The sequence below is a fragment of the Pseudonaja textilis genome, chromosome 10, assembly GCF_049901715.1.
Source record: "Pseudonaja textilis isolate UNSWEBS1 chromosome 10, rPseTex1.2, whole genome shotgun sequence".
NCBI classification, from domain to species: domain Eukaryota; kingdom Metazoa; phylum Chordata; class Lepidosauria; order Squamata; family Elapidae; genus Pseudonaja; species Pseudonaja textilis.
Genome location: NC_141999.1, coordinates 17,477,828 through 17,501,513, shown reverse-complemented (window position 1 = coordinate 17,501,513; position 23,686 = coordinate 17,477,828). Strand labels below are relative to the sequence as shown.

Here is a 23,686-nt window from a genome sequence, read left to right as displayed (position 1 = left end):
GTGAACCCTAGACACATGTCAAAGGTGACACATTTTGGGTGATGTACCAGTTCACCAACCCCCACCAACCCTTTTCCAAAGCATGCCCTATTGTCACAGGATTTTTAGAGGCTGTGGAGGCCATGTGAGAATGGGGTCTCCAGAGTCTGTGAACGGGGTGTGTTTTTGTGTGGTTTTGAAGGCTGTAGAGCCACTTTGAGAATAAAGGCCTGGTGAGTCCTGCAGCAGGTTCTGTTAGGCCACAGAGGCCTGTCCACAGAAAGAAAACGCCACCTAAAGGTAAACAATGTGCTTACCTTACTTCCCAGGTAAGCTCCTATGGAGCACTGAACTGTGGGGGAAATTGCACTGTTCCCTAAGGGAATAAAAGCCAACTGGACTTTCTTGGCTTTTTTCCCCTTCTTCTTGAAAATGTTTGGCTGGTGACCAGGTGACTGTAAACAGTATAAATCCTTCTATTCCGAACCATTCAGTTAGAACTGAAGAAGCTTCTTGGATGAGAAGTGAAATGTTTTCAAGGGGAAAAAAAACAACAACAACCAGTCTAGATGGGGTTGGGGTAGAAAATTGTCTCTGTTGTTTGGGGGAAGTTATGACACCTTCAGAGTCAACTTAGGCATTTTTCAAATTATTGACAGGTTTGCCATCACTGCTCTAGCTTTTAAATGTACTTGATCAGGAAAAATTACAAGCCCTTCTTATCTATTGGGTAAATATTCACTGTGGTTCTTTTTGATAGCCAAATGTTGGCTCTAGGTTCATGCCTTGGTGTAATGGACCTCAATTAAATACCGAGACAGGAAGACCATTTAATTCATAATTCATTTGGAATGTTCCAAGATAAAAAGATTTTTTTTTTTTTACAAAAGAGAGAACCTGGAACATAGACATACATTTCTTTTGATGGTTTGCACAACAATACTTCAAAGTAAAAGTTGATTGAATTAGCAAAAGTCATCTGTCCAGTTACATCATGAAAAATTAGACATCCAATAATATGGAATCATGGGGATTTGAAAAAAGCATTGTATTCCGAATAAAAGTAAAAAAAAACATTTGCAAGCAAGGAAAAAACTGTCAGAATGGGTATTGGTAAATATACATTCACAGAGCTTTTCCAAATTCCAACAACTGGCCTCTTGAGTTTAGGTTTGAAAACAGCAGAAAACAAAAGTGTATGTTTCTGTGCATGTGTGTGTGTGTGTGTGTGTGGAGAGAGAGAGACAGACAGACAGACAGACAAATTTAATACTGTGTGGCCCTCGTTTTCTGTCCAGAATTTCATTAAAAAAATAATAATCCAGGTTTAAATTTGTTGACCCATTTAGGGAGCAAAGGATGGCTGCAGCTGTTTTCAAATGGGTTCAAGATGACCCATGGTTGTCTAATCTAGTTTTGTCTCCTTATAAAGGAAAATATCCTGCTGCTTCACAACATTGTGAAGAGCTGTCAAAACAACTGCTGTGCAACTATGCAATCCATCCAGACCCAATATATATATTTTTAAATAATACTTGGTCCTTTAAAGGACCACCAGGATGCTTTACAGCAGTAGACGAAAGAAAGACTTGATAAATTGTTCCTCAAAAGCAAACCGTTTTTATCATACCCCTTTCCCCAAATAGGTTATGTTCATGTGGTCACTAGGGTTAAGCTTTGCTTAAGCCAAATCTTTATGATCAGTCTTTCTCCATCATCTTCATGTTGTCACCCCTCAGGATCAATCATCTGAGGTAACCACATAGAAATGCTAAGTTTAACAGACACAAATCCAAACAAATGGAAATATCCTAATTGAATGTATAAGCAGATCTATCCATTCCTTCTTTGTTTCAGGAACTTGTCCTGTAACTTCCCGGGGGAAGAGTTTTATTACTGCCTTCATGGAAAATCACAAGTCTGGGCAACCTACTCAAAAACTTCAGCTGCACATCTCTGGATATAATTATGTGACAAATATTAAGGTGTTGACCAGCAATTCGATACAACACAAAACCATCAGTGAAGGAGAAATTGCTTCCATTACGTTACCACAGTCCTTAGCAATGGAGGGGAGTGACAAATTTAATAAGGCGGTGCTGATCGAAGCTGACCAAGACATTTCTGTCATCTCCTACAACGACTTGCATAACACAAATGCGGGAACAATCACCTATCCCATCCACCAGCTGGGACAGTTATATTATGTGGTCACCCCCATAGGAAATGGCGCAAAAGAATTCGCTATCATAGCCCATGAGGATCTCACCACAGTGACCATCCACCTGAAAGGCACCGTGACATACCAAAGAAAGGTTTACCGTCCTGGGTCCATCTTGGTGACTGACCTTAAGGCCTTTGAAGTAATTCAGCTCCAAAGCACAGAAGATTTGTCAGGCACCAGGATTGAATCGACCAAACCTGTGGCTGTCTTGAGTGGACATACCTGTATTTCTATGTTCACATCCTGTGATCACGTTGTTGAGCAGCTCCTGCCAGTTCAGAGCTGGGGATCCACCTTCATTGTCCCTCCCGTTCCTTTCCAGACACAATATGATATTGCGTATATTGTTTCTGCAGAAAACACTTTACTCAAATATCAATCCATGTCCAAGAAAGAATCTCGTACTCTGGTGGCTGGAGAAGTCCTTAAACTTGATATCCTGACCTCTAAGCCACTTTTTATCTCTGCTGATGCTGGAATCCAAGTCCTTCTTTTTTTTACTGGTGCCACAAGGGGAGACAATACCTATGACCCTTTCCTCATGAACATCCCTGCCACAACATGCTATTGCAATTCATACCTCATTTATGGAATGAAGAACTTCAGAAATCATGCCATGATTATAGCCAAATCCTCGGAGTCTGGTAGGATCAAATGGGAAGAACAGACGATCAGGTGGAAAAAGATCCCAGGCAGCGAATATTCATGGGCTGAACAAGATGTGGAGATAACAGATCATGCCCAGTTAGTGGAACATGAGAACTCCCCGTTTGGCCTTTTTATCTTTGGAGGTGGTAAATTTGATGGCTATGGTACTGTTGCTCTTTGTTCTTCAGGTAAGTATCCTGATAAATTGAGGAAGATATTTAAGTTCTTATTAGATTTGGATGAAGGCATGGATTGTTCATCTATATCAGGGGTCACTTGGGGGTCTATAACTCCTTCTGCCAGGTTCTCTTCTCAGAGATCACTCTCACGCATTCCATTCCTTCCCTCTAGCTATTAGGAGAATGCAAGGACAGTTGTTCCACACGAATACTCTGCCCCAATCACCCAAGATCCTGAAGTAATGAGAATTCTTTAACCTTCAGTGTCTGTGGAGATTCTCTGTTATCCAGGTCATGGTTGCCTCAAGGGTGCTTTTTCAACAGGTGACTGGACTTTCTGGTTTTTCTTTTTCTTTGAAGATGTTTCACTTTTCATCTAAGAAGCTTCTTCAGCCATGACTGGATGGTGGGGAATGGAAAGATTTATATTCTTTGCAGACATCTGGTCATTTGCATTGTTTTAGAGAGTCGTTGAGGCCACCTGGAGGTTTGTCTGTGTCCTCAGGGTCACCTGAGTATTACAAATGGGTGTTGAGCATTTTTGGAACTGCTGAAAGGACTGTGTTGTGGAGCTGTGAATGTTTTCTGCTCTGTGTCCCTTCACTATTGAACGCAGGCATAGGCTGTTGGGGATGCAGGCAAAACAGCTCATAAATTTTTCCATTCCCCACCATCCAGTCAGAGCTGAAAAAGCTTCTTGGATGAGAAGTGAAATGTCTTTGAAAAAAGAAAAATAAACAAGTCCTGTTGTCTATTGGAAAAGGCACCTTTGCGACCTGTTCCTCTACTTCCATGGATCTCCTTTTCTTCTCCTCTTACTAAGAGATACCCAAGATTGTCTGCTCTCTTTCTTCTCATCTTGGCTAGGCAATTATAATTCCCTATGTCTTTTCTTTCCATTTAGCTATGACCTGCCCAGCCAACAGTCACTATGAAGTCTGCACTAACACTTGCACCAACCGCTGTGCCAACGTCACAGATACTGAACCATGTCCAGAGACCTGCAGGGAGGGCTGCCAGTGTGATGATGGGTTTTTATTTGATGGCGTTGCTTGCATTCCCAAAGAAAACTGTGGGTGCTTCAGCAACGGACACTATTATCAGGTAACTATAATGTTTTGGATTTACTCCTGTACTCTCTGTTGTCGCTTCCTTTACTTACTAAATTTATTCATCAAATAATGTTAGATTATCTAGCCTCAGGAATTCTGGGTTGCTCACCAAATAAAAACACAATGCAATAAAACAAACGTTTAAAACAAACAACGAATGATAGATAAATTTTGGTGGTGGTTGGTCTTCAGAGTATGTAGAAACATGATCCTCAATTTCTCAGTATCCCTTCATTGTGATCTTTGAAATGTTATCAATTTTGAAATCTGAAAGAGATGAAACATAAGGACTATACTGCAACAGATAAATATTTTTATTATCTGAATCTCAGTGTTTGCCTTCCAAATTATCCCACCTGATTCTTTCTGACTTTGTACTTTGTGACCTTCCCAACTGATAATTTTTCAGGGCTTTCACATTGCAATAGGAATGTGATGGGTGTATTTACTTACATTATTTAGACTCATGCATCAAAGTGATGCAAAATGCTGTGTTTCTAGGAACGACAATTATTTCTTACAAAAGACTTGAAATCCTTTATGGACTTTTTGCTGAAAATGGACAAAGGTGAATTGGTGAACTTGAGGTACACTGATTAAAAGGGGTTTTCATGGGAAGAAGGAAACCATGATATGTAATTTGGGACAGTGGAATGATAATTGTAACCATGTTTGTAACTGCTGTAAGAAAGATTGGAAATCACTTCTCTAGGTAGTTTTCTCTTTTTTCTTTGACTTTTAGAGTTTTTCACTTTTATCTTGTCATACCTTTTTCTTCTAATTCTCTTTTTATAGTTCAGTAGATTTTAATCCACTGCGAACAGTGTGCAAAGAATTATTCTTCATGTTTTCCTTTTCTTTCATTCCCCCTTACATGGATACCTTAGATTTATGTGAAAGTCTCACAGATACATCTATTCAGAACTTTGGGGTGAATTGTATTTACAGATTGGATCTCTCATTGTTTTATATCTGAGATCAGCTTTGATTCTGTTCTGTTATTTTGTCTTTCCATTTTGACAACAGCCCTATGATATAGTTCTGTTGAATGCTTGCACGAAGCAATGCACTTGCATTCCAGGCGAGGGGCTGACCTGTATTGACCACAGCTGTGCCGCTCAGGAGACCTGTGAGTCCCAAGAAGGAGTCATGAGATGTGTTCAGAAAGGTAACCAGAATTTCAGAATGGGGGCTGAAAGGGGTTCCAATGGTTCAGAGTTACCTTAAAATATGATTCTCAGGATATTTATCCACGGAGAAGACAATCCAAACAAATGGAAAAAGTTGAAATGTGCATATTGGCTTAAACCAATGCTACCAATCAGTAAAAGATACTCAGGGCCATGCTGTGACATTTTGTCCTGTGTGAAGCCACATGGGCATGGATGGAGGTGTTCCACTGTCACCAAAGTAGATAAAATTGATATATTTTTTAAACTTTCGTTGTGGGGAGAAGGGGGTGATAGAGTGATAAATTTCTGCCTGTGGGTTGAAACTCAGAAGTTGCCATTGGCTCTTATTTACCTTGCTTTATTATGTATCTTCTGACAATCAGAAACAAGAGGAGAAGACAGGGAAGTATCCTAATTGAATGCATACGCAGATCTATCCATTCCTTCTTTATTTCAGGAAAATGCCTTGTAACTTCCCGGGGGAAGAGTTTTATTACTGCCTTCATGGAAAATCGCAAGTCTGGGCAACCTACTCAAAAACTTCAGCTGCACATCTCTGGAAATAATTTTGTGACAAACATTAAGGTGTCAACCAGCAATTCGATACAACACAAAACCATCAATGAAGGAGAAATTGCTTCCATTACGTTACCACAGTCCTTAGCAATGGAGGGGAGTGACAAATTTAATAAGGCGGTGCTGATCGAAGCTGACCAAGACATTTCCGTCATCTCCTACAACTACTTGCCTTACACAAGTGAGGGAACAATCACCTATCCCATCCACCAGCTGGGACAGTTATATTATGTGGTCACCCCCATAGGAAGTGGCACAAAAGAATTCGCTATCATAGCCCATGAGGATCTCACCACAGTGACCATCCACCTGAAAGGCACCGTGACATACCGAAGCAAGGTTTACCGTCCTGGGTCCATCTTGGTGACTGACCTTAAGGCCTTTGAAGTAATTCAGCTCCAAAGCACAGAAGATTTGTCAGGCACCAGGATTGAATCGACCAAACCTGTGGCTGTCTTGAGTGGACATACCTGTATTTCTATGTTCACATCCTGTGATCACGTTGTTGAGCAGCTCCTGCCAGTTCAGAGCTGGGGATCCACCTTCATTGTCCCTCCCGTTCCTTTCCAGACACAATATGATATTGCGTATATTGTTTCTGCAGAAAACACTTTACTCAAATATCAATCCAGGTCCAAGAAAGAATCTCGTACTCTGGTGGCTGGAGAAGTCCTTAAACTTGATATCCTGACCTCTAAGCCACTTTTTATCTCTGCTGATGCTGGAATCCAAGTCCTTCTTTTTTTTACTGGTGCCACAAGGGGAGACAATACCTATGACCCTTTCCTCATGAACATCCCTGCCACAACATGCTATTGCAATTCATACCACATTTATGGAATGAAGAACTTCAGAAATCATGCTATGATTATAGCTAAATCTTCGGAGTCTGGTAGGATCAAATGGGAAGAACAGACGATCAGGTGGAAAAAGATCCCAGGCAGCGAATATTCATGGGCTGAACAAGATGTGGAGATAACAGATTATGCCCAGTTAGTGGAACATGAGAACTCCCCGTTTGGCCTTTTTATCTTTGGAGGTGGTAAATCTGATGGCTATGGTACTGCTGCTCTTTGTTCTTCAGGTAAGTATCCTGATAAATTGAGGAAGATATTTAAGTTCTTATTAGATTTGGATGAAGGCATGGATTGTTCATCTATATCAGGGGTCACTTGGGGGTCTATAACTCCTTCTGCCAGGTTCTCTTCTCAGAGATCACTCTCACGCATTCCATTCTTTCCCTCTAGCTATTAGGAGAATGCAAGGACAGTTGTTCCACACGAATACTCTGCCCCAATCACCCAAGATCCTGAAGTAATGAGAATTCTTTAACCTTCAGTGTCTGTGGAGATTCTCTGTTATCCAGGTCATGGTTGCCTCAAGGGTGCTTTTTCAACAGGTGACTGGACTTTCTGGTTTTTCTTTTTCTTTGAAGATGTTTCACTTTTCATCCAAGAAGCTTCTTCAGCCATGACTGGATGGTGGGGAATGGAAAGATTTATATTCTTTGCAGACATCTAGTCATTTGCATTGTTTTAGAGAGTCGTTGAAGCCACCTGGAGGTTTCTCTGTGTCCTCAGGGTCACCTGAGTATTACAAATGGGTGTGAAGCATTTTTGGAACTGCTGAAAGGACTGTGTTGTGGAGCTGTGAATGTTTTCTGCTCTGTGTCCCTTCACTATTGAACGCAGGCATAGGCTGTTGGGGATGCAGGCAAAACAGCTCATAAATCTTTCCATTCCCCACCATCCAGTCAGAGCTGAAAAAGCTTCTTGGATGAGAAGTGAAATGTCTTGAGAAAAGAAAAATAAGCAAGTCCTGTTGTCTATTGGAAAAAGCATCTTTGTGACCTGTTCCTTTCCTTCCATGGATCTCCTTTTGTTCCCTCCTTACCAAGACGTAGCCAAGACTGTCTGCCTCCTTTCTCTCATCTTGACCAGGCAATTATGATTCCCTATGTCTCTTCTTTCCATTTAGCTATGACCTGCCCAGCCAACAGTCACTATGAAGTCTGCACTAACACTTGCACCAACCGCTGTGCCAACGTCACAGATACTGAGCCATGTCCAGAGACCTGCAGGGAGGGCTGCCAGTGTGATGATGGGTTTTTATTTGATGGCGTTGCTTGCATTCCCAAAGAAAACTGTGGGTGCTTCAGCAACGGACACTATTATCAGGTAACTATAATGTTTTGGATTTACTCCTGTACTCTCTGTTGTCGCTTCCTTTACTTACTAAATTTATTCATCAAATAATGTTAGATAGCCATCCATCTAGCCTCAGGAATTCTGGGTGGCTCACCAAATAAAAACACAATGCAATAAAACAAACGTTTAAAACAAACAACGAATGATAGATAAATTTTGGTGGTGGTTGGTCTTCAGAGTATGTAGAATCATGATCCTCAATTTCTCAGTATCCCTTCATTGTGATCTTTGAAATGTTATCAATTTTGAAATCTGAAAGAGATGAAACATAAGGACTATACTGTAAACAGATAAATATTTTTATTATCTGAATCTCAGTGTTTGCCTTCCAAATTATCCCACCTGATTCTTTCTGACTTTGTACTTTGTGACCTTTCCAACTGATAATTTTTCAGGGCTTTCACATTGCAATAGGAATGTGATGGGTGTATTTACTTACATTATTTAGACTCATGCATCAAAGTGATGCAAAATGCTGTGTTTCTAGGAACGACAATTATTTCTTACAAAAGACTTGAAATCCTTTATGGACTTTTTGCTGAAAATGGACAAAGGTGAATTGGTGAACTTGAGGTACACTGATTAAAAGGGGGTTTTCATGGGAAGAAGGAAACCATGATATGTAATTTGGGACAGTGGAATGATAATTGTAACCATGTTTGTAACTGCTGTAAGAAAGATTGGAAATCACTTCTCTAGGTAGTTTTCTCTTTTTTCTTTGACTTTTAGAGTTTTTCACTTTTATCTTGTCATACCTTTTTCTTCTAATTCTCTTTTTATAGTTCAGTAGATTTTAACCCACTGTGAACAGTGTGCAAAGAATTATTCTTCATGTTTTCCTTTTCTTTCATTCCCCCTTATATGGATACCTTAGATTTATGTGAAAGTCTCACAGATACATCTATTCAGAACTTTTGGGTGAATTGTATTTACAGATTGGATCTCTCATTGTTTTATATCTGAGATCAGCTTTGATTCTGTTCTGTTATTTTGTCTTTCCATTTTGACAACAGCCCTATGATATAGTTCTGTTGAATGCTTGCACGAAGCAATGCGCTTGCATCCCAGGCAAGGGGCTGACCTGTATTGACCACAGCTGTGCCGCTCAGGAGACCTGTGAGTCCCAAGAAGGAGTCATGAGATGTGTTCAGAAAGGTAACCAGAATTTCAGAATGGGGGCTGAAAGGGGTTCCAATGATTCAACGATACCTTAAAATATGATTCTCAGGATATTTATCCATGGGGAAGACAATCCAAACAAATGGAAAATGATGAAATGTGCATATCGACTTAAACCAATGCTACCAATCAGTAAAAGATACTCAGGACCATGCTGTGACATTTTGTCCTGTCTGAAGGCCACGTGGGCATGGATGGAGGTGTTGCACTGCCACCAAAGTAGATACAATTGATATATACAATTGAGCAGGATGTTTTCTGCCCTGTGTCCCTTCACTATTGAACGCAGACACAGGCTGTTGGGGATGCAGACAAAACAGCTCATATATCCTTCCATTCCCCACCATTCAGCCAGAGCTGAAGAAGCTTCTTGGATGAGAAGTGAAATGTTTTCAAGGAAAAAGAAAAACTAGAAAGTCCAGTTGCCTCTTGAAAAAGCACCTTTGGGACCTATGGAAAAGATTCCTTTCCTTCCATGGATCCCATTTTCTTCTCCCCTTACCAAGATATACCCAAGATTGTATGCCCCCTTTCTTCTCATCTTGACTAGGCAATTTTGATTTCCTATGTTTCTTCTTTCCATTTAGAGTTAGGGTTAGGACATTTGGTGATCTGGTCGTTTGCTGAGAAAATTGGCATGGCAGATTACAACCTGTAAATGTGCATCCCTCCATTAAATATAATATGCACAGTGCGTTTTGAAAATAGCTGGTCAGCATCCTTTGACATCCAGTTCATGTTCTGGGTAACCTTGGCTAAGGGAGCCATCAGCGATTTCTTCTGAGTCGAAGCACTGACATGGAAGTCACTGAAGCTCAGAGGGCGAGAGGAAAGAGTGATGTAAATCCGAGATCCAGAAGGGAAGATGATGCAGGGGGAAAAATAAAGCAAGTGAGATCCTTGTCAAACAGCAGAGCCCAAAACCAAATGGCATCAACCTTGAAGCCCTTGCAGATAAGATGGTCATCACTTGTATGCTTACAAATGTATTTGCTTAGGGTAAGCTTTCTTTCACCTGTGTGGTATGAATCCTCTTCCCAGGATTAAATCTCATGGAATGTTCATGGTTGCTAGGACTGCAGAATTTGTTTAATTCTGTTGGTTAATTTTATGTCATTTATTTTTCATTGAAAAATAATCTAACAATAAATCAAATGTTTATAAACAAGATTGGCAGTTTGAAGTCCCCTTGGCTGGGGAATTCTGGGAGCTGAAGTCCACACATCTTTAAACTGCCAAAGTTGAGAAACACTGGATGCAAAAGTGTTTTCCTTCTTCATTCCTCCCATCCCATTCCTGTATTATTTTTCCACTGCTTATTCAGCCTTTTTCAGTAATTAAGCAGAAGAAGTGCAGTTTGGTAGCATCTTATCCAAATAACTAATTTTATGAAAAGAGGTTGGCTTTTGTGGCTCTTTGCATTTGGCGGAGGCTGTGCAGCTCACAAAGGTTTCTGCCTTTTGATAAAATGTGTTAGGCTCCTTCTGATTTTTTCCCTGTGATAAACTAACCCTTTTCTCCTCCTACAATGCTGACCAGGTGAGATTCCTGCATAAAGGTGCTTTCCTCTCTTCCCAAAGCTTTAAAAGGACTTCCCTTTGCCTTCTCTTTCAAAAGGAAAAGTCTGATTATCCAGAACTGACGTGAATCTTTTTGTCAATTTGCATTAGATACATAGGATATTTTCTCAGTAATGAAGAGCGTCTCATCTAATCTTGTTTTAACCATGCTTTCTCATATTAAATAGTCCCAATATCCTGCCCTGAGAACAGCCACTACGAAGCCTGTGGAAATGCCTGTCCAGCAACCTGCTCTGACCGTTCTGCTCCCAACACCTGTAAGAACACCTGTGCGCAAATCTGCCAATGTGATGAGGGCTTTGTCCGCAGCGGTGAGAAGTGCATTCCGGTGGACACCTGCAGTTGCATTTACCAAGGCGTGACCTATAAGGCAGGGGAAGAGTTCTGGGGAGATGAAGACTGCCAGAGTCATTGCAAGTGTGACGCTAAATTAGGCAGGGCTATATGCCAAAAGTCTTCTTGCAAGGGCAAGACAAAATGCCGCGTGGTCAATGGTGTCCGGGGTTGCCATGCTGTCAGTTACAGTACCTGCATAGGAACCGGAGACCCTCACTATAAAACCTTTGATGGGAAGCAATACGACTTCATGGGAACCTGCATTTACCAAATGGCTGGGCTCTGCTCCCTGGATCCTTCCCTTACCCCATTTTTGGTCACCGTGGAGAATAACCACCGAGGCAATAAGGCAGTGTCCTACACCAAAGTGGTGACCCTGGAGATCTACAACTTTACCATCAGTATGAGCCAAGAGTTTCCCCAAAAGATCCAGGTACATAAGCTAATCCAAGAGGGCGTTGGAAAAGTTTATTAATAATAAAAATAAGAGTCATTGCAAGGTTCAAGTTCTCAGGCATAAGAGCTTCAGAGGTATTAAGTTCTCGATGTTTCTGAGTTCTTGTTGTTGGTCTATAGAGGTTTCGCTACGATTTCTCCAAATCAGGATGCAGATTGTATAGTATAGACTTAAAGTATATTATTATATACAGCCAATCTCATTGTACACATGTTGTACTCTGACAACAAAGGTAATAATAAAGGATCAGATATATAGGACTTGCAGAGGTCAGAATAATAATTAAGAATCCCTAAGTTGATGTCCCCAAAATAAATGTTGAAGTAGTAAAATAATAGAAAAATAAAATAATTTTCTGCATGGTAGGATCCCAAGAGATCCTCCAGGTTGTCAAGACTTGTTTGTCTCATACAAGAATTTTCATGAGAAAAGCAAAATTACATATGCTTTCGTGGAACTCCCCCAAAAGCTCAGTGTCAAAACACTGCTGGCTTCTGATTTAGGAGATGACATATTTTCCTCACTTCTGCTCTTCCAGTCAGAGACCTTCTGAAGATATTAGTTATGGAGTACATTAGTGATGTATTTCATAATTAATACCACTAGTATCAAGCCTCTTACAGTAGCTCCTAACCAAGAAATCAAGATTAAACACTTTAAACTAGGCAGGTGTATTGAGAAGAAAAGATGGAATTGAGTTAGGATACAGAATCCTGGAAACTTGTAGTTTGACTCTTATTTCTTAGTGAGGATATTTAAAGGGAAAAATTCCCTGTTGTTTTTGATCCAGTTCCCAATCAAATATGGGTTTATTAGGGAGGATGAAGTAACTTGTTTGATATCATATTTATGTTCTACAGTATTTTAGAAACATCTACAGAATATTTGTTCATACGCTCAGAGAATTTCATGAGAACTAGTGAAGAAATTATTTCAGTTCTCAATAAGCTAGTGTTTTTAATTGTTTTTGTAATATTTACAAAAAGTTTTATTTGTTATACTGTTTCATCTAGTGCCAAATTTAAATCACATCTGCAATTTCCTATTTGGGTCTATGTATAGGTTTATTGTTATTATGTTGTGATAGATTTCTTACTTTGCTTATTTATCCAACAGCCCATGGAGTGGAATAGGGGAGACGATCAGTCCGAAAGATAACAAGAACAAACCTACTCTTAATATTGAAAGAATTGTTAGTGCCTTGACTATATTTTTCTGTATCTTAATTCAGGTCAATGGCATCTTTGTGGAACTACCCTTTTCCTATGAAAATAAACTGAGCATCTACCAGACTGGAGTTCACGGCTTCATCAAGACAGACTTTGATCTGAGTGTCAGCTTCGATTGGTACAGCTACGCCAGGGTCATCGTTCCGGACTCTTATGCCAATGCACTCTGTGGCCTATGCGGTAATGCCAATCAAGATCAAAATGATGACTTTCTCATGAAAGATGGAACACAAGCAGAGGATGAAATTCAATTTGCAAACAGCTGGAAGATAAAAGATATTCCTGGCTGCTCTTCTGGATGCACCAAAAACTGCCCAGTGTGCAGTGATGCTGATAAACAAACCTACCAAGATCCATCCTACTGTGGGATACTTACAAGAAAGAATGGGCCTTTCAGGCAATGCTATGATGCCATTGATCCTCAATCTTATTTTGATGATTGTGTCTATGATACCTGTGTATATGAAGGTCACCATAAGGCCCTCTGTAGTGCCATCAGCTCCTATGTGACAGCATGTCAAGCTCAAGGCATCCAAGTTGAGCCGTGGAGATCACCATCCTTCTGCAGTAAGTCTTCTCTCCTGCATTCAAAGATTAGCAATAGTATTTAGACTTATATATTGCTTCACAGTGCTTTACAGCCCTAAGTGGTTTAGAGTCAGCCTATTGCCCCCGACAATCTGGGTTCTCATGTTACTCACCTCGGAAGGATGGAAGGCTGAGTTAACCTTGAGCTGGTGAGATTTGAACTGCCAAATTGCAGTCAGCTGGCAGTCAGCAGAAGTAGCCTGCAGTGTTGCAGTCTAACCACTGTGCCACCAAGGCTCATAGTTGACACAAGAAATAAAAGAGAGCCTAACTCCAGTAATAGAAATGGGAAAGTTATTTGATGAAGAGCCCAAGTTGTATCACAGTAGTCTTCCTCATCTTGGTGTCAACTAAAAAGATACTCCTTTGGTCTTTTTAGCTTGCAGAAAAAGGGTGTGGGGGAAAACAAGGCATTCCTTAAATGCCTAGATAATCACCCTCAGTAGCCCAAAGCTGTTGGAGCATAAGAAGGTTATTGGAGAGCATGATGGATGACTCTTGGAGATGGATGTGTCCCATTGGAGAAGGGTGTGGGGCCACTCCTAATAAATCAGTTTAGTTTTTCTCTGAGATGTGGCTAGAGACTTTTGATTTGAATGAGGGTGGATTTGTTGGAGCCCTGACACTTGGTGCCCCCCAGATGTGTTAAAACCCAACACACCTGAAATGGTGGCGGGTTCAGCAAGATACTGATCCAAGATCTGTGATAAATTGAAATCACCAGTCTGAATTGGAAAAAAAGGAAAGAGGCCCAACATTAAAATATTAAAACAAGAACAATCTTTTCCCCAAATATATTAAGCACCAGAGTGATTGTGAATTAACAATGCAACCCATATGCAACTTTACAGAACAGAAAACATTTGTACTTATCAGAGTTGAAACCCAGTATTAATCCCCACACCCATTTTTTTTCTGTATACTGTAATAATTAAAATTCTGTAATATATCTTGAACTCTGATCCTTTGTTCATGGATACATTGCTTCAGTTCAATGTCTTGAGGATTTTTTTTTAAGATGGATGCAACTATACTTACTGTGGTTGTAATAAATATTAAGTTCCTATAGAAATTAATGGGACATAGGTGGAACAAGTGTAGTTTAGATTCAACCCATTATACAGAAGTATTAAATGGCTAGTATCATTGTATCACCATAAAATGTCTTCTCTTGTCCAAAGAAAGTTTCCCTTTCCCTTTGGCTCCATGCTTTCTACAAATTCATTCCAAGGAATACTCACAGGCATTTTCATGCATACTCCTCTCCATAGGTACTCCCTTTTGACTACTTTTCCTAGCATGCACATTTTCTGAATGCAATATTTCAGAGGAAGGTCATACTTCCTCAGTGTTGTAAAAGCTGGAATTTCAAGTCAACTTTGCCAATGGGTGTCTAGTCCATTAAAGAATGCAAGGATGAAGAAAAGCATAATTATTTTCACTTATAATCTATTTAACATAATAACAGAGTTGGAAGGGACCTTGGAGATCTTCTAGTCCAACCCTTTGCACAAACAGGACACCCTATAGCATTCTAGACAAGTGACTGTCCAGTGTTGTGATGAAGCACCCACAACTTCTGAAGGCAAGCCATTCCCCTGGTTAATTGTCAACACTGATAGGAAATTTCTTCCTTAGTTCTAGGTTGCTTCTCTCCTTGATTAGTCTCCGTCCATTGTTTCTTATCTTGCCTTCCGGTGCTTAGGAAAACAGGTTAACTCCCTCTTCTTTGTGATAATTTGACAAGCAACATTTTCTTTATTCTGTTCTTCAGGTATTTCTTGCCCACCCAATGCCCACTATGAGCTCTGTGGCAGTGGTTGTCCAGCTACATGCAAGAGCCTCATCTCACCCCAGACGTGTGATGTTCCATGCCTGGAAGGATGTTCTTGTGACTCTGGATTTATCCTCAGTGGAGATCAGTGTGTTTCAAAGGCCAAATGTGGCTGTTTCAACCAAGGCCGATACTACAAGCTGGGAGAAGAGTTTTTTCCCACCACTTCCTGCCAGAAAAAGTGCATCTGCGTGGATAACGCAACCATAGAATGCCAAACGTTCTCTTGTGGAGCTCACGAGGAATGCAAGATTGTAAAGGGCATTCAAGGCTGCCACCCCTTAGGCTATGGGAAGGCCATTGCGCTGGGTGACCCTCATTTCCTTTCCTTTGATGGAAGGCATTTTGAATTCTACGGCTCCTGTACTTACACCTTAGCCCAAGTCTGCCAGCACAACCCTCGGCTCCAGAACTTCACTGTGTGGATAGAGAACGAGAAGCTTGGGGATGGTCCTTTAGTTCGAATCCGGAATGTGAAGGTCTTCATTCATGGTTACACAATCACCCTTCAGAGGGGAGTAAAGTGGCAGGCAATGGTAGGTGAACCACCCATTAGCCCAGAGTGTGCTTTACAAAAGGCAGCCGTGAAAGTAACCTAATGGAGAAGGGCCACACCTGCCTGATCCCATCTTAGAATCATTGGATTGTAGAACGGAAAGGATCACAAGGAGGATCTAGTCCAACCCCCTGCTCTGTGCAAAAGGACCAATCAGATCCTCTTTGTGGTGTGGCTTTCCAATCTCTTCTTAAAAGCCACCCAGAATCTCCCTAGGTGGACAGTTGTAAAGAGCTTATCATTAGGAAGTTTATTTCATGGGTTTTCATTATCATATTTGGGGGAAAGGCTTTGATATCTGGGGACAGCAAACTGTTTGGAGAATAGGGGCTACACTCCTCCCTGCATATTCTCTTTGGGCTTTGTACAACTGCAGAGAACATGGAAATATTGCAGGGATAGACCCTAAATGAGTGGAAGCAGGAATATCTTTTTATTTTATTTTATTTATTTTGTTTTATTTATTTATTTTTGTCAATTACTTACAAGATAATAGGTATAAGTAAAAATTATAGTTATGAATACATGGATACATATAAGAAAAATAAAAAAATAAAAAGAAACAATAGGACAGGGACGGTAGGCATGTTGGTGCTCTTATGCACACCCCCTACAGACCTCTTAGGAAAGGGGTGAGGTCAATAGTAGACAGTCAAAGGCTAAAGTTTTGGGGGTTTGGGGAAGAAACCGCAGAGTCAGGTAGAGTATTCCAGACATTGACCACCCTGTTGCTGAAGTTGTATTTCCTGCAATCAAGTTTGGTGCGATTAGCCTTGAGTTTTTATCTGTTGTTTGCTCTTGTATTGTTATGGTTGAAGCTGAAGTATTCATTGACAGGTAGGACATTGAAATGTATGATTTTATATACTATATCTAGATCGGATGAAAGGCGGCGTAGTTCTAGGTTTTCTAGGTCTAAACTTTCGAGCCTGGTGGCTTAAGGTATTCTGCAACAAGTAGAGGAGTGGAGAACTCTTCTTGTGAAATATTTCTGGACTTTCTCAACTGTGTTAATATCAGATACGTAATGTGGGTTCCAGACTGATGGGCTGTATTCGAGTATTGGTCTAGCAAATGTTTTGCATACTCTAGTTAGTAGTGTAATATTACCAGAGAAAAAGTTACATAAGATTAGGTTAACAACTAACTGTTAATGCCTCTTTGGCTATGTAGTTACATTGGGCTCTAGCACTTAGATCATTAGAGATGAGTACTCCAAGATCCTTGACAGAGTTTGAATCATCAACAAGGTCTTGACTATTCAGCCTGTATTTTATTTTATGATTTTTTTTTGCCAATATGTGGACAGAGCATTTATTTGTTGAGATTTGAAGTTGCCATTTGTTTGACCATTCTGATACATAGTCAAGGTCTTTTTGAAGGGTAGCAATATTGTCTGTGGTGTTGAATAGCTTTACATCATCAGTGAAGAGAATGCAGTTGCTCTTGTTGTGATCACAGATTATTTTAATAAAATAGGTGCATTAAATTTATTAGGGGCTTAATGCATACAATCAAGCAGAACAGTTACATGCATGCTTTCTACTTCTGATGATTTTGCTAATGCAGCCTGACTGCAAGATCATAAGGGGAAGAAAAGGGAAAGGAAAAAAGATGTCAATTACTGCTATGAAGCAATATGAAATGAGCATTAAATTCTACGCATGTAAAACCGGCACTTATCCCCAATTTTTATTCTTTGTTGGTACAGGTGGATGGACAGTTGTTTATCCTGCCAATGAATGCAGCTGATGGGAAATTCTGGATCACCCAAGAGGGGAACAACATTATTATCTACACCACTTTTGGCCTCACAGTCCTATACGACACTTCTTCATATGTTCATGTTATTGTCCCCAGTACGTACAGGGGTCATATGTGTGGCCTGGCTGGCAACTTCAATGGGGATCCAAAGGATGACTTCATGCTAGCTAATGGAAAACTCACTGAAAACGTGGAAGAATTTGCAGCTTCCTGGAAGATCCCTGTGAATGGTGTAATTTGTTCTGATGGCTGTGGGGACAAGTGTCCCATCTGCAACAAAGCGCAGAAGACAAAATATGAAGCTGGGAACTTCTGTGGAATAATCCCATCCAAGACAGGTCCATTCACAGACTGCCATTCATTGGTGAACCCTACAGAATATTTTGAACACTGTGTGAATGAGGCCTGTACAACCAATGAGGTTCAAGAATCTCTTTGTCAAAGTCTTCAAGCCTATGTAGCAGCTTGCCAGGCATCAGGCGCCAACATTAGAGCCTGGAGAAGCTCTTCCTTCTGCCGTAAGTTTGTAGGAAGTTACTTTCCATAAGTAGCCAACTCTCTGCCTCAAATGTCTTATTTTATCCTCCTATGCCTTGCCTTATTATTCTTATTAATGGCTGAGTCTATCCAGTTCACAACCATTTGAATGCTAAAATCTTCTGGTGCTTAACCAAGCTTGGATGCATCCTGATTCAAAGAGATTCCAGAGTCGCTTCAGCAATTACTGTGTTTCTCCAAAAATAACACCTATCCCAAAAATAAGCCCTACCATTTTTTTGCGTGTGTGTACAATGTAAGCCCTATCCCCAAAATAAGCCCTAGTGTTTCATTTGGAGCCCAAAAGAAAATAAGACCAGGAATTATTTTGGAGAAACACAGTATTTGTTCCAGGAATCCTTAACTTTATTGCCTAGTTGCTTATAATCTCTCTCTGTGAAGGAGGAGGGAAGGGTAGTAGGCCTAATTGTTTTGGTTAGGTTCTCAACCACATCTTTGATTTTTGCTCCAGGGAGACAACATACCTCTCGAGATTGTACTTTCCTTCCCGGGAAGATGTGATTGCTAGTATTAGCACTTCATTAGAGCAGTGCTTCTCAACTTGGGGGCAATTTTAGGAGATTTGGACTTCACTTCCTGGAATTCTGTAGCCACTTTAACCTATTTGCTTCTTCTGTTTCCACAGCTCTTACCTGTCCGGCCCACAGCCATTATGAACCATGTACCAGAACTTGCGATTCCACCTGTGCTTCCTTATCTACTCCAAGTCAGTGCTCAGGGAACTGCTTTGAAGGCTGTCAGTGTGATGAGAACTATGCGTTTGATGGATCTCAGTGTGTAACCATGAAGCAATGTGGCTGCACTTATCGCGGAGCCTATCTCAAGGTAATTTCTCTCTCCCTTATGTGGCTGAGAGCAGAAAGGGGCTATTTCTGTTGAGATGGAGACTCAGAATGATGCCTGACAGACTGTAGGTACTTCTCGACTTACAACTGTTCATTTAGTGACCATTCAAAGTTACAAAGGCACTGAATAAAGTGACTTATGGCTGTTTTTCACAGTTAGGGTCTTTGGTAATTTGCTGGACAGATGGCTAAACTGGCAAGGTTGTGTTAGCCCATAAACACCATGTATATTTATGTGGTACTTTTATTATTATTTTATTTCATTTTTCAAAGTTTTGAAACTGTCCATCTACCTTTATCTATGCAGGACCATCAAACAATAGCTATTATGTTAACTCTTCTGGCCCCACTGTTGATGTCCCCGGTTACAGGACCTGCAACATGCATTTATGTCTACAATTAATTTAAAAATTGGAAGGAGGGAGGGAAGGAGGGGATGCTTTTCTTTTCTCATGGTAACCAACTCTGGGACTTTGCTCAACAGATCGGCGAGCACATTTACTCGAAGGGATGCACAAAAAAATGCACCTGCCAGTCAGCAGGCCAGCTCCAGTGTACAGAAAGCAGCTGCCAGCTTGGAGAGTCCTGTGCCCTTCGGGGAGGCGTGCACGGCTGTGTGACGCTGGAAGCTCAATGCAAACTCACTGCCCAAGCGCATATCACTTCTTTCGATGGTGCCTCGGGGAGGTATTCCTGCAGTGGAGTCTATGAAATAGCTTCTCTTTGTGACCAGAACTCTGCCTCCTGGTTCAGGTTGTTAGTGAGCATCGAAAAGGATTTTACGAAGCAGATGGTGGTTGGAAAATCTATCTACTTTTACTTTCGAGGTGGATTCATCCAGATTATAAATGGAGAAAGGTTATGGGTAAGTGAAAACCAAGAGCAAATTAAGAACTAATGGAACACTTAGTAGCCTTCAATATACGTTCTTCAATGTATGCTCAATCCTAACACACACACACACACACACACACACACACACACACACACACACAGAATAATCCTTCACTAGAGAATGCAAAAAGCACTGGTGAGTTGATAGGACAATTCATACTTTATCCTTCATAATTTGTACATATTTTATTAATAAAGTTGCATTTTAAATTTGGCAGTAACTGAATGAAAGAAAAAGTCCCCCTTGACTCAAGCTAGAATCTGGTTGAATTAACGGACACTCCTCTTTGCCACTGGCATCTTCAGGAACACCTTTTGATTTTTCAGTAAAGGTGCAGTTGTAAGATCCTCTGGGAAATCCCTTTCAATTACTTTAAAAAACATTTTATTAGATTATAGAACAAAATACAAAAATACAAAAGCAAATAGTAGGACACTGTGGGGAGGAGAAGGGGAAAGAAAAATGAGGAGGGGAGAGAGAAAGAGAAAAGATTGATTTCCAACTCCCTCTGATGCAGTAGAATAAGGCACTGCCCCTCAACCGTTTACTTTTCCATGATAGTATAAACTAGCCATTTCTATCAATCTAAGTAAAACCTAAAATGAAAGTTTTATTTTTCCCCACCTCAAGGAAACCCCTTTCAATTACTAACCAAGTTGCCATTGTTTAGCTGCTGAGGACTATTTGAGTAGACTCAAAGGAAGGAAAGAAATGTTTAAAATGGGGGTAGTAGGGATGTTTTCAGGCTGCTAACTCTTCTCCTACCTCAATCTTGTTTTCCAGGTAAATGGTCGGAAAATAACGCTGCCATATGAGAACAGCCCTGTGTCCATGAGGAAAACTCAAGATAAAATTGTTATTGACCATGATTCCCAAGTGCAAGTTTATCTCCATCCTGATGGGATGGTGACCATGACAGCCAAGGAGACCCTCAAAGGGAAGCTGTGTGCCGCCTGTGGAAACTTCAACAAGGACCATTTGGATGACTTGAAGCTGGCCAGCGGAGAGCGAACAAATAATTTTGATGAAGTACTCAAGTCCTGGGAGGCGGAAGACTTCCTTTAAAGTGCTTCTAGGCTGTTCACCTATGTGCTTGCGATGTGATGTGACCACCCAACATTTTGCTCTAATACTTGTTTAGGGGAAATAGCATTCTTTCTTATACTTTAGGGATTTAGAGAGGCGTTAGCCTGAGACACTTCAGAATGTAATCTTCCTGTTCAAGACTTCATCTCCTTTTGTCCAGGTTAACAATTCCTGCACCCCTCTGTCAAGGTTATCTTCCTTACCCTCTACATGAAGCAAGAATGCATTGTTTATGGTTGAATATATTGTGCAAATACAGAAAATGAAATAATCCAGTAAAGAATTAAATGTGTTATGTGAATTCAGGCTATACATTATCATTATGAATTTAATATGCAGGAGAACAAACTACCCAACTGCATTTTTAAGCTAAGCCTGAAGTTGATCCAAGTTATACTTAATTTTACCTCCAGCAAAGATTGGTGGGAAATATTACTCATCACACTAGATAATCATAAAGTAGTTTAGGCAAAAAGCTTTGTCCTCCCCTATGTTCCTCCCACCCAAAGTTTCCACCTAAATTGCAACTTTCCTTTCGTTTAATATTTCAAACTGCTTGCTTGTGCAGCACACATTATTCACTAAATATTACAATAACTCTGTGCACTAATTCATTCAGAGATTTAACTGATGCAAATGTGAAGGAGAAACAACTAAAATATTGTTCACATTTCAAAATGTAATAAAGTTGGATTCGATAAATCAATGCTTCTTTCCCCTTTAAAAAATAACACATTGCTCATACACAGGGAAATGCTTCACTATTAGGCTGCTCACATTGATCAAAAAATGATTACAAATTATAAAGTCCCATATTATTGCACATCAGCTGAACTAGAGATCATTCATAATCTATATACTAGTAAAACGCTCTAAAGGTCTGTTTGTAACCCTTAAGTGGGTGAAATAGTTCATCGTAGGGCAACAATTTTTGAACCAAAATACTTCAAATGGGCTAACCTAAATAATATGTTAATCCTGGAGCCACGACTTCCCTGAAATTGAAATTTTGCAAGTTTTATAAAACAATTGATGACATAAAAATCATAAAACATTTTATGTCATTATGCAAATGTCATAAAACATTTCCTGTGCTGATATATGACACTACTATACAGTTCAATGTGGACTATTTCAACTTTCCTATTCAAGTCAGACATTAGAAGTTCTGTCATTCTTGAAGTTACCGAAGAATCTGATGAGGAAATCTCTCTGAAAATATGACCCAACAGGTCTCGGGTAGTCTGCTATTTCTTATACTTTGACCAAAGTTACACTATTAATTCATCAGGACAATAATCCTGTGCCACAATTACCCGGAGTATATAATAAAACTCCATTTTGCAACAATAAATTCTACGAGCCTGAAAGAAAAGACCAACAATGCAATTTTTAATAAAAGAACTGAAACATTCAAAATAAAAATTACCACAAAAGGTGGAATAAGGCACTGCTAGGAGTCCTAGTTCAAAGTAAGAGATATTGGGCAGTTTTATCTGCTGGTATCTGTGTTTGTGTACAAATATACCATATAATTATTGGTTGATTGATACAGAGTTCATACAATATGGGTTACCATAATACAATTTACCAAAGCTGCCTAGCCACTCTGAAGTTTAACCACATCCATCTTTTAACATTTCTGCAGTTATACAATCTACACCTGCATCTTTATCAGCGCTCCACATTATCATGGCATTTATGATTTGTCTATCGTGTTTTTCTTAACCAACATGGCATTTAAGTCTATTTTGAGGGATGTAATCACTGTTCCCATACATATCTCTAAAATACTCTCCCAGTATAATCTCACTTGGGCTTGTTCTCAAAAATTTAATCAGTTTTAATTCATTCACTCTGTTGGTGATCCCTTGTTTCCCTAATTTTTTTCTGGGAAATGTCCAGTCCATCATATTTTTCCCTAAAATTATTGAACTGCTGCAGTGACCAGCAGTCAGGAAGGTTGTCTTCAATGTCTGATTCAGTTCTTCCAGTACCTGATTGTTATGTCCTGAGAACTATAGGAGTTCTCACTCAGGTCCACTCACTTTGCGTGGGCGTTCTTCCCTTCACTCATTGGTTGGTTCTCCCCAGCAGCCAGCTATAAAAGCAGGCTGCGGGGTCCCACCAGTTGCTGATTGCTGCGAGCCAGTTTCCAGGCGTGGCAAGCACGGTCAGCCCTTTATTGTTATAATAAAGTATTGTTGCACTCATGCTCTGGTTCAGCCTCTCTTTTCCCAAACTTAACACTGGCGACGAAGGTGGGATGGCTACCAGAAGCACCATGCAACCGCTGAGTCACTAGCCGCCGATCCGCAGCCAGAGAGAGCGATCGGCCGGCGTTAAGGGCAACGCTGATCCGCAGCCAGAGAGAGCGGTCAGCAAACAAAAAGAGCAAACAAAGAGCAAACGCTGACCTGCTGACAGAGAAAGCGGCCAGCAAGCAGCGAACGCTGATCCGCAGCCAGAGAGAGCGGTCAGAATCGAAAGTTAGAAGCGTCTGTAGCCGCTTGTTAGCCCAGCTACAGGAAAGTGAAGCTGCGAGCCGCAGCCACTCAGTATTAGGCGCGAAATTCAAACGGCTGTCATTTGAATTTCAAACCTAAAAGGTACAGCACAGCACTGTAGCCAAGTCACTGACGCCCACACAGGCGCGAATCCAAACGCCGCCAACGGCTAACA

The 23,686-nt window shown here is 40.5% G+C and overlaps 2 protein-coding genes across 2 annotated transcripts; both read left to right on the top strand.

Annotated features, from left to right (window-relative positions):
- The first annotated feature begins 286 nt into the window (after window positions 1-286).
- On the top strand, window positions 287-3,273 carry LOC148124921 (IgGFc-binding protein-like). The gene is made up of 3 exons (XM_087939429.1): window positions 287-308; window positions 1,837-3,039; window positions 3,203-3,273. Exons 1-3 carry the CDS (start codon window positions 287-289, stop codon window positions 3,271-3,273), a joined length of 1,296 nt encoding a protein of 431 aa, XP_087795555.1.
- Window positions 3,274-3,936: 663 nt separating this feature from the next.
- Window positions 3,937-21,671, top strand: LOC113454344 (IgGFc-binding protein-like). The gene is made up of 12 exons (XM_087939427.1): window positions 3,937-4,134; window positions 5,169-5,310; window positions 5,772-6,974; window positions 7,868-8,067; window positions 9,111-9,252; window positions 11,024-11,625; window positions 12,881-13,445; window positions 15,241-15,836; window positions 17,568-18,138; window positions 18,804-19,003; window positions 19,508-19,888; window positions 20,702-21,671. The coding sequence occupies exons 1-12, from the start codon at window positions 3,937-3,939 to the stop codon at window positions 20,981-20,983; spliced, it is 5,082 nt and encodes a 1,693-aa protein (XP_087795553.1). The 3' UTR covers window positions 20,984-21,671.
- Window positions 21,672-23,686: the final 2,015 nt, after the last annotated feature.